Genomic DNA, 16,208 nt, shown 5'->3' on the forward strand with positions numbered 1-16,208 from the left:
ACAAGAAACCTTACCGAATCCAGTTTTGTTTTCCTTCATTGAAGGAGAAGAAACAAGAAACAAGAATTTAAAACATTATCAAACGAGTACATTATACCCCAGGCTAATGCATGAACACAACATTCACAGATTTAACTAACCTGTGCAGTTCTACAAGGGAGAGAAACTTCTAGGCAGTTTCGAAGGCCGTCAATTCTGGAAACATGGAAAAACATGATGATATTGTGAAGATTAATCTGGAAAGGGAAGGAAGTCTACAAGAAAGTCAAAAAACATTACCTTCGGCTTATAGTTCTTTGAAGATACTGATCATGCTTTATATTCCCTTGACCTCCATATTCAATTTCATCAGTATTTAACATAATCTGTGAGCATTAAAATATCAGACTTCAGTCGGGGTGTTTTGAAGAGAGCAAAAATAAATTTATCCATATAAGGCCTACAAGATTTTTATTAAAGAGTAAAGTTGACTATTTTATAAATTTCATAGAAGGATAACGTGTTTTGTTTTTAGTTCCTGCTACTTTTGGCTTATTTTGTATTTTAGAGTTCAGCAACACAACGTGCGGTTGGAAATTCGAATATCTAACCTCTTGGCTGAGGATATATGCTTTAAGTAGTGGAACGTAAGCTATGTTCATACCAGCAATTATGTTTATTTACTAATTTTTCCTTCGTTTTCGAAATTATCATAAAATGAAATCATAACTTCTAAATTTTTTAGTTTTTAAAAAATTTTGTTTAGATTTCAAAAATATTTTTAGAAGTAAAAATTTAACTTTTAAAATAAAAGATAGTCGTTATTGAACAAGATCTATAGTTCCAGAAAATATAAATTGGTAGCAAAGTATTGCTTACTCGATATTCTCCAGCTTCTTCCACACCAACGCTGTATCTTTCGAAAGAATCTGTGGGATGGAAGTTGTATATGAAGAGGAAGGGACCTCGAATATAAGATATTACCTGAAATGGAAAAAACAATGTATTGATTCAAACAGCTAAAGTCTTCATCAAAATATTCCACCCAAGAATTATCTTCCTCGTGGTTTCTAAAGGTGTGTTTGTAGAAAATGGATCTCAATTTAAAATGTTGTAGAAAATGTTTGGCAATAAATAAAAATAAATGAAATTGTGTTAGACCCCCAATTATTCACAAATATAAAAGAAGGGGTCATTAACCATGAAGGAGAGATGATTGGGAAAAAGAAAATGGCAGATGGGGCCACGAATAAAGGAGAGATATAAATAGAATGTTTAGGGATTGCTTAGGTAGGTGTTAGACCTCCTATCATACATACCTACAGGCACAAGGGTAAAAAAGGGAATGCCCAAGAAGACAGCTCGGCCAATAGAAATAAATGAAAGGATTTTTTTTTTCTTTTGGGGGGGGGGGGGGGGGTGGACCAATGGACTATGGAATGTTTTTAGGGATTGGTGAGGTAGCCTTTATTTTGTGAAAAGCTGCTATGAAGGCTTTTAGGGCGAAAGCCAACTTCTCCAATTGCTAGGGGTTTTCTTACTACTATTTTCTAGCTTATCTTGTTGTTATTGCATTTCTTGTTTTGATCTTTCCTTGTGAACACTTTCTTATTGATATACATATAAATATCCACAGAGTATCGTCTCTGTTTCTGCATTGTTGTTGGAATTTTCGGAGTGCATGGGAAGAGTCCTAACAAAGTGGTATCAGAGCCACAAACATCCTGGGGAAGACACAAGCTATGACATAGAAAATGTGGGAGGATAGATAGGAAATGAATGAGAAAGAGATCCTAGAATTGATGAAAATGATACTCGGTCTAAATAAGAGCATAGGGAATCTGACGGAAGAAGTGAAGGAGAGCAGTCGTGCTAAACATTGGGAAGAATCGTGTGCCTCAAATGGGTCTGGGCTAAAAGGGAAAGGGAAAGGAAAAGTTGGAAAGACAGACATGACTTCGGTTTTCACCGGAGGTTCATCAGATAGAAGTAAATATAAGAAGTTAGAGATACATGTCTTCACTAGAGTAAACTCGAAATCATGACTCTATAGGGCCAAACACTATTTCAACATCAATGAGTTGGCTGACGAGGAGAAGGTGAACATAGTCGTCGTCAGCTTTGGTCAAGACAAGGTTGATTGGTTTCGCTGGAGTAACAATCGGAAGAAGGTTACGTCGTGGGAAGATCTCAAAAAGAGGATGTTCGAACACTTCAAGGCTCCTGATGAATGTAGTTTGGGTGCCCATCTCATACGGATTAAGCAAGATGGATCATACACCAATCATACACCAATTATTTGGAGAAGTTTTTGAACTATTATGCACTAGGGCACCAGTGCAAGGTCAAAGCAAATCGTGAACTTATGTTTTTTATCGGAAATGAAGAAAAAGATTTGTAAGACACGAACGGGGAGGAGGAAGCAAAGCCAGAAGTGGTGGAACTCGAAACCCTAGAAGTCAAGGGAGAGACTGAAATAACGCTTTGGAAAATTTTGGATTTCACGTTGAAGGGCACAATGAAATTGCAAGGGACAGTAAAGGGAAGAGAAGAGAGGTAATTATCCTCATTGACAGTGGCGCAACGCACAATTTCATTCATCAAAAAGTAGTTAAGAAGTTAAACTTACCGATGGAAGGGAAAACTAAATACGGAGTAACTATTAGAAGGGAAAGGAATATGCAAGAGAGTTGAGGTCAAACTTCCTGAATTAACGGTCGTGGCATAGCAATACCAAATTCATGGGGGTTCGCTGGCAATTGAAACAATGGCAGGGAAAACTCAAGTAATATTAGAAGGGGACTCGTCCTTTACAAAGGCAGAGTGTTCCTTGAAAACGATCTCCAAGACATGGGAAAGAGAGGATCAGGGGTTTTTGTTGGAATTCCAGAACGTTGAAATTGATGAAGATAACGAGGAGGAAAGCAAAAGAGAGGAAGAAGGGGAGGAGTCGAACTTACCAATGATTCGTAATCTGTTAAAAAGGTTCAGGGGATTGTTTGAGATGCCGAAGAAGTTACCTCCGAGAAGGGTCGTGGATCATTGGATATTGACTGTAGACGGACAGAAGCCCATAAATGTTCGACCCTACAAGTATGGGTACATACAGAAGGAAGAAATAAAGAAGTTAGTTTTGGAAATGCTTCAAGCGGGAATTATCAGGCTGGGTCGAAGTCCATATTCCAACCCAGTTTTACTAGTAAAGAAACAAGACGGAGGGTAGAGGTTTTGTGTAGACTATCGTAAATTGAATTAGGTGACTATTTCCGATAAATTCCCAATTCCCGTAATTGAAGAACTCCTAGATGAGCTATATGCTGCTGAAATTTTTTCGAAATTGGATTTGCACTCAGGCTACCACCAAATTCGAATGAAGGAGGATATTGAGAAAACCGTGTTTCGCACCCACGAAGGACATTACGAATTCCTGGTTAGGCCCTTCGGATTAACCAACGCTCCAGCAACTTTTCAATCTCTCATGAACCAATTTTTCAGGCCCTTCCTAAGACGATTTGTGTTAGTTTTCTTCGACGACATCCTGGTTTATAGTAGTGATATCACGAAACATGCGAAGCATTTGGGAGTGGTGTTTAATGTGATGAAAGACAACCGGTTATTAGCCAACAAGAAAAAATGTGTATATCGGGCATTCCCGAGTCAACTATTTGGGACATTGGATCTCTAAGAAAGGAGTAGAAGCTGATGGTGAGAATGTCTAAAGGCAATGGTAAATTGGCCATAACCCAAAGATGTTTCTAAATTAAGGGGATTGCTCGGTGTCACAGGGTATTATCGAAGATTTGTCAAGGGATATGGGAATATTGCAGATCCATTGACCAAGTTGTTGCAGAAAAATGGACTCAATTGGAATGAAGATGCAACATAAGCCTTTGAATCAATGAAACAAGCAATGATCTCTATACCGGTTTTAGGACTCCTCGATTTTTCCCTACCGTTCACCATTGAAACAGATGCTTCAGGAATAGGTCTGGGAGCAGTTTTGTTGAAGAACGGCAGGCCAATAGCATATTTCAACCAGAAATTATCCTCTTAAGCACAACCGAAATCCATTTATGAAAGGGAACTGATGGCAGTTGTGATGGTGGTTCAAAAATGGCGACATTATTTGTTAGGAAGGAAATTTACAGTGCTTTCAGATCAGAAGGTATTTAAGTTTTTGATTGAACAAAGGGAGGTCCAACCCCAATTTCAGAGATGGTTGACTAAATTACTGGGCTATGATTTTGAAAATTTGTACCAACCTGATTTGCAGAATAAAGTTGCAGATGCCTTATCTCGAATGAAGCATTCCGTTGAATTAAATACGTTAATATCTCCCAGGTTGCTAGAAGTTGAAATAGTGATGGAAGAGGTAGAAAGGGATGACGAATTACAAGAAATAATTAAAATTCTAAAGGAGAATCTAGAAGGAAAAGCCAACTGCTAGTGGGTGTCGGACGGGTTGTGATGGAACACCACCTTTTGGTATGAATTTCCTCTCCTATTTAGATTTTGATAAGGGGTACATTCTGGAATTGAGTAAACTCAATTCCTTTCTCTCTCTACTGCCTTTCTCTCTTTCAAGAAATTACAGTAAATCTTCTTACAAAATTCTCATGTCCTTCCTCCAAAATTCTATTAGTATTTATACTAATCTTGCCAGCCTCTAACTAACTCACATGTGAGTGTTATTACAACTAATATAACAAACTAATGTAACAAACTCCAGCTGGTATAACTAACTTTTCCTTTTGCTGTAAACAAATCTAATTAGGGGTCTATCAGGTTGCTTTACAAGGGAAGGTTACTGCTGTCAAAAACTTCTTATCTTATTCCAGCTTTACTCCATACGTTCCATGATTCAGTGTTAGGGGACCATTCGGGATTTCTCAGACTTACAAGCGTATGAATGGAGAAATACATTGGGTGCGCATGAAGAATAATGTAAAAAAACATGTTGAACAGTGCAAAGTATGTCAAAGAAATAAAACAAAAGCACTCTCCCCTGCTGGATTATTACAGCCCTTACCTTTACCCAATTTAAGTCTCGAAGACTAGACGATGGACTTCACAGAAGGGTTACCCAAGGCTGGAGGTTTTGATAGTATCATGGTTGTTGTTAACTGGCTTAGTAAAATGGCTCACTTCATTACCTTGAGACACCCATTCATCGTGAAACAAGTTGCTGAAAAGTTCGTCGAAGAGATCATTAGCAAACATGGAATCCCGAACTCCACTGTCATTGACCGTGACAAGATCTTGAGTCACTTCTAGAAAGAATTATTTGCAACCATAGCAACATCATTGAAGAGGAGTACCACTTTTCATCCTCAAACGGATGGGCAGATCGAGTGGGAGAACCATTGCCTCGAAACTTATTTACATTGTTTTTGTAACGAACAACCAAAGACGCATAAGTGCATACCATGAGCTGAATTATGGTATAACACCACCTTTCACTCATCGGCAAGAACAAACCCATTCCAAATAGTTTATGGCTGCCCACCACCTCCATTGGTTTTAGGAAGACCAATAAAAACATTGTAGAACAGTTGTTGAAGGAAAAAGATTTGGTTATTAGTGCCTTAAAGGAAAATCTATTGACAGCCCAGAAAACGATGAAGAAGGAAGCAGATCTTCGCCGCCATGAAACGAAGTTCAAAGTGGGAGACGGAGTTTATTTGAAATTACAACCGTACCGACAGCGATCCTCAGCTAGAAAACGTTGTGAGAAGCTAGCTCCAAAGTTTTATGGGCCTTATCGCATAATAGAAGAGATTGGGGAAGTAGCTTATCATATGGACCTCCCACCTGAGGCAATGATCCATACGTGTTTCATATTTCACAGCTGAAACAGAAGTTGGGCAAAACCCAACACATACAGCACTTGCCACCTGCACTAACCGAAGAGTTTGAGCTGCAAGTTAAACCTGAGCCAGTTTTAGGTGTCCGTTGGAACAGTGAAATAGGAGCTAACGATTGGTTAGTGAAAAGGAAGGGACTACATGACAGTAAATCAACGTAGGAGTCCGTTTATGCTATGAACCAGCAATATCCTTCATTTCACCTGGAGGGCAAGGTGAACTTCAAGCTCGATAGTATTGTTAAACCTCCTATCATACATAACTACAGCTGCAAAGGTAAAAAAGGGAATGCCCAAGAAGACAGCTCGGCCAATAGAAATAAGTGAAAGGAATATTTTTTCTTTGGTGGGGGGGGGGGGGGGGGGGGGGGCAAGGAAGTGGAGGTATTTAAGGAATGTTTTTAGGGATTGGTGAGGTAGTCTTTATCCTGTGAAAAGTTGCTATGAAGGCTTTTAGGGAGAGACAGCTTCTCGAATTGCTGGGGGTTTTCTTACTACTATTTTCATATTGCTTATCTTGCTGTTATTGTATTTCCTGTTTAGATCTTTCCTTGTTAACACTTTCTTGTTGATATATATAAATATTCACAGAGTACCGTCACTTTGTTTCTGCATTGTTGTTGGGATTTTCTAAGTGTAGGGGAAGAGTCCTAACAGTATTGTAAAAGGCTGCTAGAGCTTTAGGAGAGGAGTTGCAAGCCCTCTTTAAGGTGCTGGGTATGTTTTGTATTTTTCTGATGGAACACCACCTTTTGGTATGAATTTCCTCTTCTATTTAGATTTTGATAAGGGGTACATTCTGGAATTGAGTAACTCAATTCCTTTCTCTCTCTACTGCCTTTCTCTCTTTCAAGAAATTACAGTAAATCTTCTTACAAAATTCTCATATCCTTCCTCCTAAATTCTATTAGTATTTATACTAATCTTGCCAGCCTCTAACTAACTCACATGTGAGTGTTATTACAACTAACATAACAAACTAATGTAACAAACTCCAACTGGTATAACTAATTTTTCCTTCTGCTGTAAACAAATCTAATTAGGGGTCTATCATTTTCCTTGTTATTTTCTTGCTTGAATCATCTTGTCAACTTCTGTTTTGGTTGAATATTATAAAGAATACAGAGTACAGCCTCTGTTTTAGCCTTTTGTTACGATTATTTGTGCTATTTTAAGGTAGAATCTTAACATATTGTTAACTAAATATTTAGCTAAATCTCAACTAGACTCCATTTGAAAACTTTCAGACTTTGGTTTTTTTTCTTTTTGAAGACTCTGGTTATTTTCTCAATGTTTCTTTATAATAGTCTTCTTCATTTTCTTATGGTAGCATTAGAATTGTTATCTAAATTACCAAAAACAAAATAAAATTTAGAAACTATCATTTTTCTAGTCTTCAAAACTTGAAATGGATTTTGAAAACATTGTTAGAAGTAGATAACAAAATAAAGAACATTTACTTGAATTCAAATTGCACAGAGGATCTATTGAAGGTGACAAGCAGTGGGTAGGAAACTTTCGTTGAAGTATTTCTGAGCAATTTAATGATCCAAACCGAAATATTAACCCTTCGAGGGCTATTAGACTTCCATAATGCTTTCTCTAAACTCTTTTTCATTGAAGTATCACCAACCCCATTTGGCTACTAGTGCTATGTTTTCCTCCTTAATCCCCCTAGACCAAGTCCACCATCCTTTTGGTTTTTGGTTTTTGGTTTTTGGTCTTTGAAAATTACGCTTCTATGTTTCTATCCACTTTCTACTAGTATTTTTGAAAACCAATTCAAAATTTCAGATTCTATTAATGATAGACACCTAAGAAGCACATACACTTTAATTTGGCTAGCGTGTCCCTGTCGAACACTTTGACACTTGGTGGACATCTCCTGGATGCTTGTTAGTACAACAAATTCATTAGACATGCATAGAACACTCATTGAGTAGACTAAAAAGATGCGTATATGACAATAATAATAACTTTTGAGTGTGGAGTGCATCAAGCTAAATCTTAATATATCAATTCATTTACTATGAATTTCCTTTTACTATAAAAATTATATATATTTTTAAAATGAATATTTTAATAAATGTATCCTTGTCGTGTCGTTTCCTAAAATTTTAAAATATTGTGTGGCGTAGTATCCGTGTCATGTCGTGTCTCGTGTTCGTGCTTCTTAGATAGACACTAATGGATAGTGCCTATTGTTGATAAAATCTAAAATTTTGCTTTGTAAATATTTTCAGCAGTTTGCCATTTACAATAATTTACCTTTCTTTTCTTTTCTGCTTTATTGCATAAGAAGGATTAAAACCATTGAAAGAAATTAAGATATAATAGGCTTGATATTCTTAATGATACTCCCATATTTGGGTTTATTAATTAATTTGACAATTTGTAAGGAAATAATAGTATAAGTTGCTTTGATACTGTGTTCAACTACCACTAAACTGAAAAGGTTGCGTATGTTTAACATTTTTATGTATACTAAACACAGACACTAACAGTAACACATACAAACTCTGTAGGCCTTTGAACACACTTTCTATTGCTTTGATACTAACTCTAACTAGCACTAAACTCAAAAGCTAAAGTTAGGCGGGTCAGGTATCTTTAATCTTTTATATATATTCTTAATGCTAACCGTGTCAAATATAAACATTAACTGAAACCGGAATGCATGAAAGAATCAAAAGCAGTAACAAACAAGTACCAAACCTGTAAATGTCAAAGTAGACAAAATGAACTAGAAATGAAAAAGGAAAAGGAGAGAGCTTACCTTGGTAGTTTCATTGACGTGGTGAACGTTTGGTAAACTTCTTGTCAGTATTTTTTCATTCTCATCCAATCCCATCAGCTCCTAGAAGGACAAAGGTAAATTAACGCAACTGAATTATTATACCAATAGCAATTTATTTTGTAATTTACTTTTTTAGGTAAGTTTTTTTTGTTAATTAAGATGAGATAGTATTTTGGCATATTTTATTTCTAGGTTTAGTTGGGATTTGTTGTTTTCGTGCTAAGGGATGCCAACCTAATTGAGATGTCCGAGTGCACCTTCTGATCCCCCTCACTTATTGCTCTCTAGGCTTCTTTATTACGCTCATTGTATAACTCTCTTGTACTTTAATTGTTATTATTAATAAAGTAGTTTGTCTCCGTTTCAAAAAGATGAGATAGTAAAAAGTTTGTGGACTTCAAGGTCAAGAACTATTAAATCACCAATTCACCCAAAAGCTTAAGCTAGCGGTTGAAGGCAAATTTGATTATATATCGCTAACAAGAACATTTACTTTAATTCAAATTGCATGACAGTTTCAATTTTAACAAAGTTGAAGAATAACTGCACACCTTATCAAAAAGAAACAAACCATGATGCATTTCCTTTTCTAAAAGATCCCACTGTCGGTTGGCAAGCGAAAACGAGAAGTTGTTGCTCAGCATCGGGAACTCAACTCTCTGATCCACAGATAAATATTATAAATATATTTTGGCAGGAGAAAATATTACACATCTTCATGCATATTGAAGAGATATAAGCTGACCTTTGGGTGCCCAAATTCATTTCCCATGAAGTTAAGATATGCTCGTCCACCAATAGTGAATGTGATCAATCTAATCATCTGATTCAACGCCATCAAAACAAAAATTAAAGAAATGGATTAACTAAATAACAGAAGAGGATAGAAGGTAGAACTCTTTCCCCACTATTTAGTTGACCTTATGCATTTGAATGCAAGCTATTAAACACTGAAAATGGTATAGACACATGATAAGGAAATTGGATGGAACCATATATTTTAACAGGTATTGAGAGGTTCTGTCATATAGTATTATAATATAGTTGACGTAAAAAATGAAAACTGAAGATGATTAGTTCAAATGTTCTGGGATCAGCATATCATTTGGTCAACGTTCTAATTCCCAACTGTCGGCTAGCCTAACATTTGAAACCAGTACACGTTGTCATTGTATTTGCAACCGTTTCGGAGGCTAGAAGCATTTTCTGCAAACTAGAACGTTTATTTCCTAAAATATTAAATAAATAATTTAGTTCAAGAGATGAATCGTACTTTGTGTAGGGAACACCCCCTTAGCAGTGTTTCCTTTGATCCAGCACCATGCTCCTTGATATCACCAAACAGAATCTCTGCATATGAACGGCCACCAGAGATGGACTAAAAGGATAAAGAAATAAAGAAAAGATGAGGAAGACATGCATCCACGCATCCATGCTTATAATTCATTAAACCGTTGATGGTTAATAATTTTAAAAAGATTAGGAAGAAAATTACTTGGCTGTGGTTTTCAGCAAACAGAAGCATCTTGTTTGTGGAGTGTCTGTTGCCAATTAACGAACTAACAATCTGAACAATGCAATTCTCTCTCTTTAATAAATGGAAAACCCTCCAAGTGATTGAGATCCATCAAACAGGTTCACAAATCATATAAAACAACCTTATTCATGTTCCATTCTTGGTCTGGAACATTCTGAAGGAAGGACGACCACATCTCTGATGCAGAAAGATTCACATAATAATCAAAACCCAGTCCACCTTGAGAGATTGGCTCACATAGTCCAGGATAATACGTTGCCTGACAAATAAAAATTCTTAGAAAGCTAGAATGCATACAGTGCCTAATAGTAAATATCCTAGCAAGAAGCCTCGTGACAAAAGAAACGAGCAAGAAACTAGAGCTAGAAAAGATGTTACAATTTGCCATAGAATAGAAAACGAACAAGTGGAACTTTACCCAACAGTTAAAATGATTTTACAAGCTAAAATGTACTGTTAAATTTTCTTTTTTTTTTTAAAAAAAGCATCCATGGTAAGAAACACTCTCTTTTTAACTGGCTTTTATTCTATATCTGTTCAATTGGTTTCTAATGTTTTTTTTTAAACGGAGAGCCTATTTATGAAAGGTATTAGTAAAAGAGACTAATGCTCTGTTAGACCTCCAATATTATTCCAGTACAGCAGAAAGAATAAAAGAAAGAATGAGAAAGCAGGGGCACCCTTGTAATTAAATAAACACTAGCAAGTAAGTTGTTACTAAAAGTTGTTAGAGATAGTTGAGTAGTTAGAAGGGAAGCTGTTAGAGGTAGTTGAGTAGTTAGAAGGAGAGAGTTTAAAAAGGGGCTAGGCGGGAGATGGAAAGTCAGTCTTGTAGAAAGAAGTTTAGTCTTGACTTTCTTGAGCGGAGGAAGCAAGAGAGATTGTGATTTGTAATTGAATTGAGATCTCCTCAATTCACTCATATTGCAGAGAATTACTAATAAAGATTACTGGAATTTCATATTGAAATTCAGTTCCTATCAAATTGGTATCAGAGCCGAAGCGATCCGTGAAACAAAGGAAGAATGGTGCAAACCAGGATTGAAGAAAGAATGGAATCCTTTGAACAAGAAGTGGCCGGAATCAAGAAAGAATTAGCAAAAATGCCAGTGATCGAATCTACGTTGATCGAATTAACAAGAAACATGGAAATGATGCGCCTGCAGTCCGAAAAACAGCAACAAGCAATTCTGTCATACATGGAAATGAATGCGAAAGAAAGATCAATGGCTGGAGAACGGATGAACGAATCGGATACCCAGAACTCGCCGACGGTAAAATCAAAGAATGACAAGGCATCTTCCAGCCGCGATGTCGAGGAAATCAACACAAAAAAAAACGAACCGGACGAAAACTCTAACGATCGAAGCAAATTCAAGAAAGTTGAGATGCCGGTATTCACCGGAGAAGATCCAGAATCGTGGTTGTTCCGAGCAGAGCGATATTTTCAGATTCACAAGCTGACGGAATCAGAGAAAATGTTGGTATCGACGATCTGTTTCGACGGACCAGCTCTGAACTGGTACCGAGCCCAAGAGGAAAGGGAGAAATTCGTGAGTTGGACGAATTTGAAGGAGCGATTATTGATTCGATTTCAGTCGACCAGAGAAGGTACCGCTTTCGGCCGATTTTTAAGGATCCAACAAGAAACGACGGTGGAAGAATATCGAAATCTATTCGATAAATTAGTCGCACCCCTATCCGACGTAGAAGATCGGGTCGTTGAAGAAACATTCATGAGCGGTCTGTTTCCGTGGATTCGAGCCGAAGTCATACTCTGCAGACCGAAAGGATTGGCGGAGATGATGCGAACAGCGCAATTGGTGGAAGACAGGGAGGTTCTGAGAAACGCAGCAAATTTAAATGGGTACATCGGCGGGAAATCCTCGACACCCACATCGACAGGTACAAAACACAATTACCATCAGCAAAATAAGGAAAACAAAGCTAATGCTCCATTTCCGATAAGAACGATTACGTTGAAAAGCCCAAATTCGGGAGAAACAAGGAAGGAAGGAACATCTAAGAGATTGCCGGATGCGGAATTCCAATTAAGAAGAGAAAAGGGACTCTGCTTCAAATGTAATGAAAAATATTCTGCTGATCACAAGTGCAAAATGAGAGAACAAAGGGAGCTTAGAATGTTTGTGGTAAAAGACAACAATGAAGAGTTAGAAATTGTGGAGGAAACAGAAACCGATACTGCCGAATTGAGAACCGTAGAAGTACGACCACAAGCAACAGCCTGCGTAGAATTGTCAATTAACTCGGTAGTCGGATTGAATGACCCAGGAACAATGAAGGTCAGAGGAACACTACAAGGTAAGGAGGTTGTGATCTTAATCGATTGCGGCGCCACACATAATTTTGTGTCTGAAAAACTAGTCACTACATTGCAATTGCCGATCAAAGAAACCGCCCACTACGGAGTAATTCTCGGATCCGGGACAGCAATACAAGGGAAAGGGATCTGTGAATCGATTGAAGTTCAAATGAAAGACTGGACAGTAAAGGAGGACTTCTTACCACTAGAACTTGGAGGAGTTGATGTGATTCTCGGAATGCAATGGCTATATTCGCTAGGGGTAACAGTGTGTGACTGGAAGAACTTGACACTAACATTCTATGACGACAAGAAAAAGATTTGCATCAAGGGCGACCCGAGCCTCACTAAAGCAAGGGTAAGTTTGAAAAACTTAGTAAAGACTTGGGAGGAGCATGATCACGGCTATCTGATCGAGTGCAGATCCATGGGAATTGAAATTGCTGAACCGATAACATTGCATAAGGAAGAAAAAGGAGAAATAGAAGAAAAACTGCTCCCAATATTGGATCAGTTTAAAGACATATTCGAATGGCCCGAGAAGCTGCCGCCACGGAGAAGCATAGAACACCAGATACATCTCAAGGAAGGTACGAATCCGGTAAATGTCAGACCATATCGATACGCATACCATCAAAAGGAAGAAATGGAAAGATTGGTAAACGAGATGTTGGCTTCGGGAATCATAAGACCGAGTGCAAGCCCTTATTCAAGCCCAGTGCTGTTAGTTAAAAAAAAGGACGGTAGCTGGAGATTCTGTGTTGACTATCGAGCTTTGAACAATGTTACTGTTCCAGACAAGTTTCCAATCCCAGTAGTGGAGGAATTATTTGACGAATTGGGAGGTGCCTTGCTATTCACCAAGATCGATTTGAAGGCCGGGTATCATCAAATCCGAATGATAGATGGGGACATTGAGAAAACCGCCTTCCGAACACACGAAGGACACTACGAATTCTTAGTGATGCCGTTCGGGCTCACAAACGCACCGGCCACCTTCCAATCCTTGATGAACTCGATCTTCAGACCATACTTGAGAAGGTTTGTCCTCGTGTTCTTCGATGATATATTAATCTACAGCCGAAACCTGGAAGATCACTTGAAACATATAGAGACTGTTTTCTTAGTGCTACGAAAACACGAGCTCTTCGCAAACCGAAAAAAATGCAGCTTTGGCCTGGCTAAAGTAGAGTACTTGGGACATCTTATATCAAACAAAGGTGTAGAAGTGGACCCAGAAAAAATCAAAGCCATAACTGATTGGCCGAAACCGACAAGCGTACGTGAAACACGAGGCTTCCTTGGACTGACGGGGTACTACAGAAAATTTGTACACCACTATGGTACCTTGGCAGCTCCACTTACCCAGTTACTCAAGAAAGGAGGGTTTAATTGGAATACGGAGGCAGAACAAGCATTTGAAAAGCTCAAAAAAGCAATGATAGCTCTACCGGTATTAGCCTTACCTATGTTTGATAAACCATTTGAGATTGAAACTGACGCCTCAGGGTATGGAGTAGGAGCTGTCTTAATACAAAATAAGCGCCCCATTGCGTTTTACAGCCACACATTGGCCATCAGAGACAGGGGCAGACCAGTGTATGAGAGGGAATTAATGGCTGTAGTACTAGCTGTGCAGCGTTGGCGCCCATATCTACTGGGCAATCGATTCATCGTGCGAACGGATCAAAAATCACTGAAATTCCTGTTAGAGCAGCGAGTGGTACAACCACAATATCAAAGATGGTTAGCTAAATTGTTGGGATACACCTTCGACGTAGAATATAAACCGGGAGTCGAGAATAAAGCGGCTGATGCGTTGTCAAGAATAACCCCCACTGTGCAGATGTGTACCATAACAGTCCCAGTCTCCCTTGATTTGCAGATCATTAAAGAAGAGGTGGAAAAAGATACAAAGCTGATGAAAATTATAGCTGAAATGAATGGCAACATGACTCTACAGGATAGCAAGTTCAAAATACATAATGGAATGTTGAAATACAAAGACCGGCTGGTAATATCACAAACGTCCAAATTAATACCACAGATACTACATAGCTATCATGACTCGGCAGTAGGAGGGCATTCAGGTTTTCTCCGCACTTATAAACGTATTTCAGGAGAATTATATTGGCAAGGCATGAAGGCTGTTGTAAAAAAATACTGCGCTGAATGTTTGATCTGCCAACAAAACAAGACTCTATGCCTATCACCAGCAGGCCTATTACTGCCATTAAACATTCCTACACTAATCTGGAATGATATATCAATGGATTTCGTGGAAGGACTACCTAAAGCAGCCGGGTTCGAAGTCATTTTTGTGGTAGTAGACCGGCTGAGTAAGTATGGCCACTTCATACCATTAAAACATCCTTACTCAGCAAAGACAGTCGCAGAGCTATTCGTTAAGGAGGTAGTTCGGCTACATGGATTTCCAGCCTCCATCGTATCAGATAGGGATCGGGTGTTCCTTAGCAATTTTTGGAAAGAAATGTTCCGTTTGGCGGGAACAAAATTAAATAGAAGTTCAGCTTATCACCCGCAATCAGATGGACAAACCGAAGTAGTAAATAGAGGGGTTGAAGTATATTTGAGATGTTTCTGCAATGACAAACCCAAAGAGTGGGTTAAGTGGATAACATGGGCTGAATACTGGTATAACACTACCTTCCAAAAGGCTCTAGGAATGACACCCTTCCAGGTGGTTTATGGGCGGAAACCTCCCCCATTATTGTCTTATGGTACGCAAGTCACGCCTAACGTTACTTTAGACGAACAGCTGAAAGAAAGGGATGAAATGATACTGTCCTTAAGGGAAAACCTGCGATTAGCCCAAGAACAAATGAAGAAATACGCAGACAAACGACGCCGGGATATTGAATATAAGGTGGGAGACCTTGTTTTTTTGAAAATACGACCATACCGTCAGCTATCATTGAGACGAAAGAGGAATGAGAAACTGTCAGCCAAATATTTTCGTCCTTACAAAATCCTGGAGAGAATCGGACCAGTGGCGTATAAGCTGGAATTACCCAAGAGCGCACTAATTCATCCTGTTTTCCATGTCTCTCAACTAAAGAAACTGGTAGGAGAGCATACTGACATACAACCAACGATACAGCAGTTGGATGAGAATTTTGTTTGGAAAACACACCCGGTGGAAGCCCTCGATTACCGTCGAAACAAGGTGGGGGAATGGGAGGTGATGATACGTTGGGATGGGCTGTCAATTCATGAAACAACTTGGGAACCATATGTTGATGTTGCTGATAAATATCCGGACTTCCACCTTGAGGACAAGGTGAGTTTGGAAGGGAGGAGTAATGTTAGACCTCCAATATTATTCCAGTACAGCAGAAAGAATAAAAGAAAGAATGAGAAAGCAGGGGCACCCTTGTAATTAAATAAACACTAGCAAGTAAGTTGTTACTAAAAGTTGTTAGAGATAGTTGAGTAGTTAGAAGGGAAGCTGTTAGAGGTAGTTGAGTAGTTAGAAGGAGAGAGTTTAAAAAGGGGCTAGGCGGGAGATGGAAAGTCAGTCTTGTAGAAAGAAGTTTAGTCTTGACTTTCTTGAGCGGAGGAAGCAAGAGAGATTGTGATTTGTAATTGAATTGAGATCTCCTCAATTCACTCATATTGCAGAGAATTACTAATAAAGATTACTGGAATTTCATATTGAAATTCAGTTCCTATCATGCTCAAAGTACAA

General features: G+C 38.4%; 1 protein-coding gene across 2 annotated transcripts in view; it reads right to left on the bottom strand.

Annotated features, from left to right (window-relative positions):
* Nucleotides 1-16,208, bottom strand: part of LOC103490131 (1,4-alpha-glucan-branching enzyme 3, chloroplastic/amyloplastic) — a 50,053-nt gene that overhangs the window by 2,549 nt on the left and 31,296 nt on the right. For both annotated transcript variants that reach the window (XM_008449502.3, XM_008449501.3), the window contains 9 exons: nt 10,298-10,435; nt 10,135-10,206; nt 9,913-10,017; nt 9,385-9,462; nt 9,191-9,298; nt 8,619-8,699; nt 859-963; nt 280-365; nt 141-195 (listed from right to left, as the gene is read on the bottom strand). In XM_008449502.3, the coding sequence (XP_008447724.1) occupies nt 141-195; nt 280-365; nt 859-963; nt 8,619-8,699; nt 9,191-9,298; nt 9,385-9,462; nt 9,913-10,017; nt 10,135-10,206; nt 10,298-10,435 (828 nt within the window). The remainder of the gene's footprint in view (nt 1-140; nt 196-279; nt 366-858; nt 964-8,618; nt 8,700-9,190; nt 9,299-9,384; nt 9,463-9,912; nt 10,018-10,134; nt 10,207-10,297; nt 10,436-16,208) is intronic.

The sequence above is a fragment of the Cucumis melo genome, chromosome 1 (genome assembly GCF_025177605.1).
Source record: "Cucumis melo cultivar AY chromosome 1, USDA_Cmelo_AY_1.0, whole genome shotgun sequence".
In the NCBI taxonomy this organism is placed as follows: domain Eukaryota; kingdom Viridiplantae; phylum Streptophyta; class Magnoliopsida; order Cucurbitales; family Cucurbitaceae; genus Cucumis; species Cucumis melo.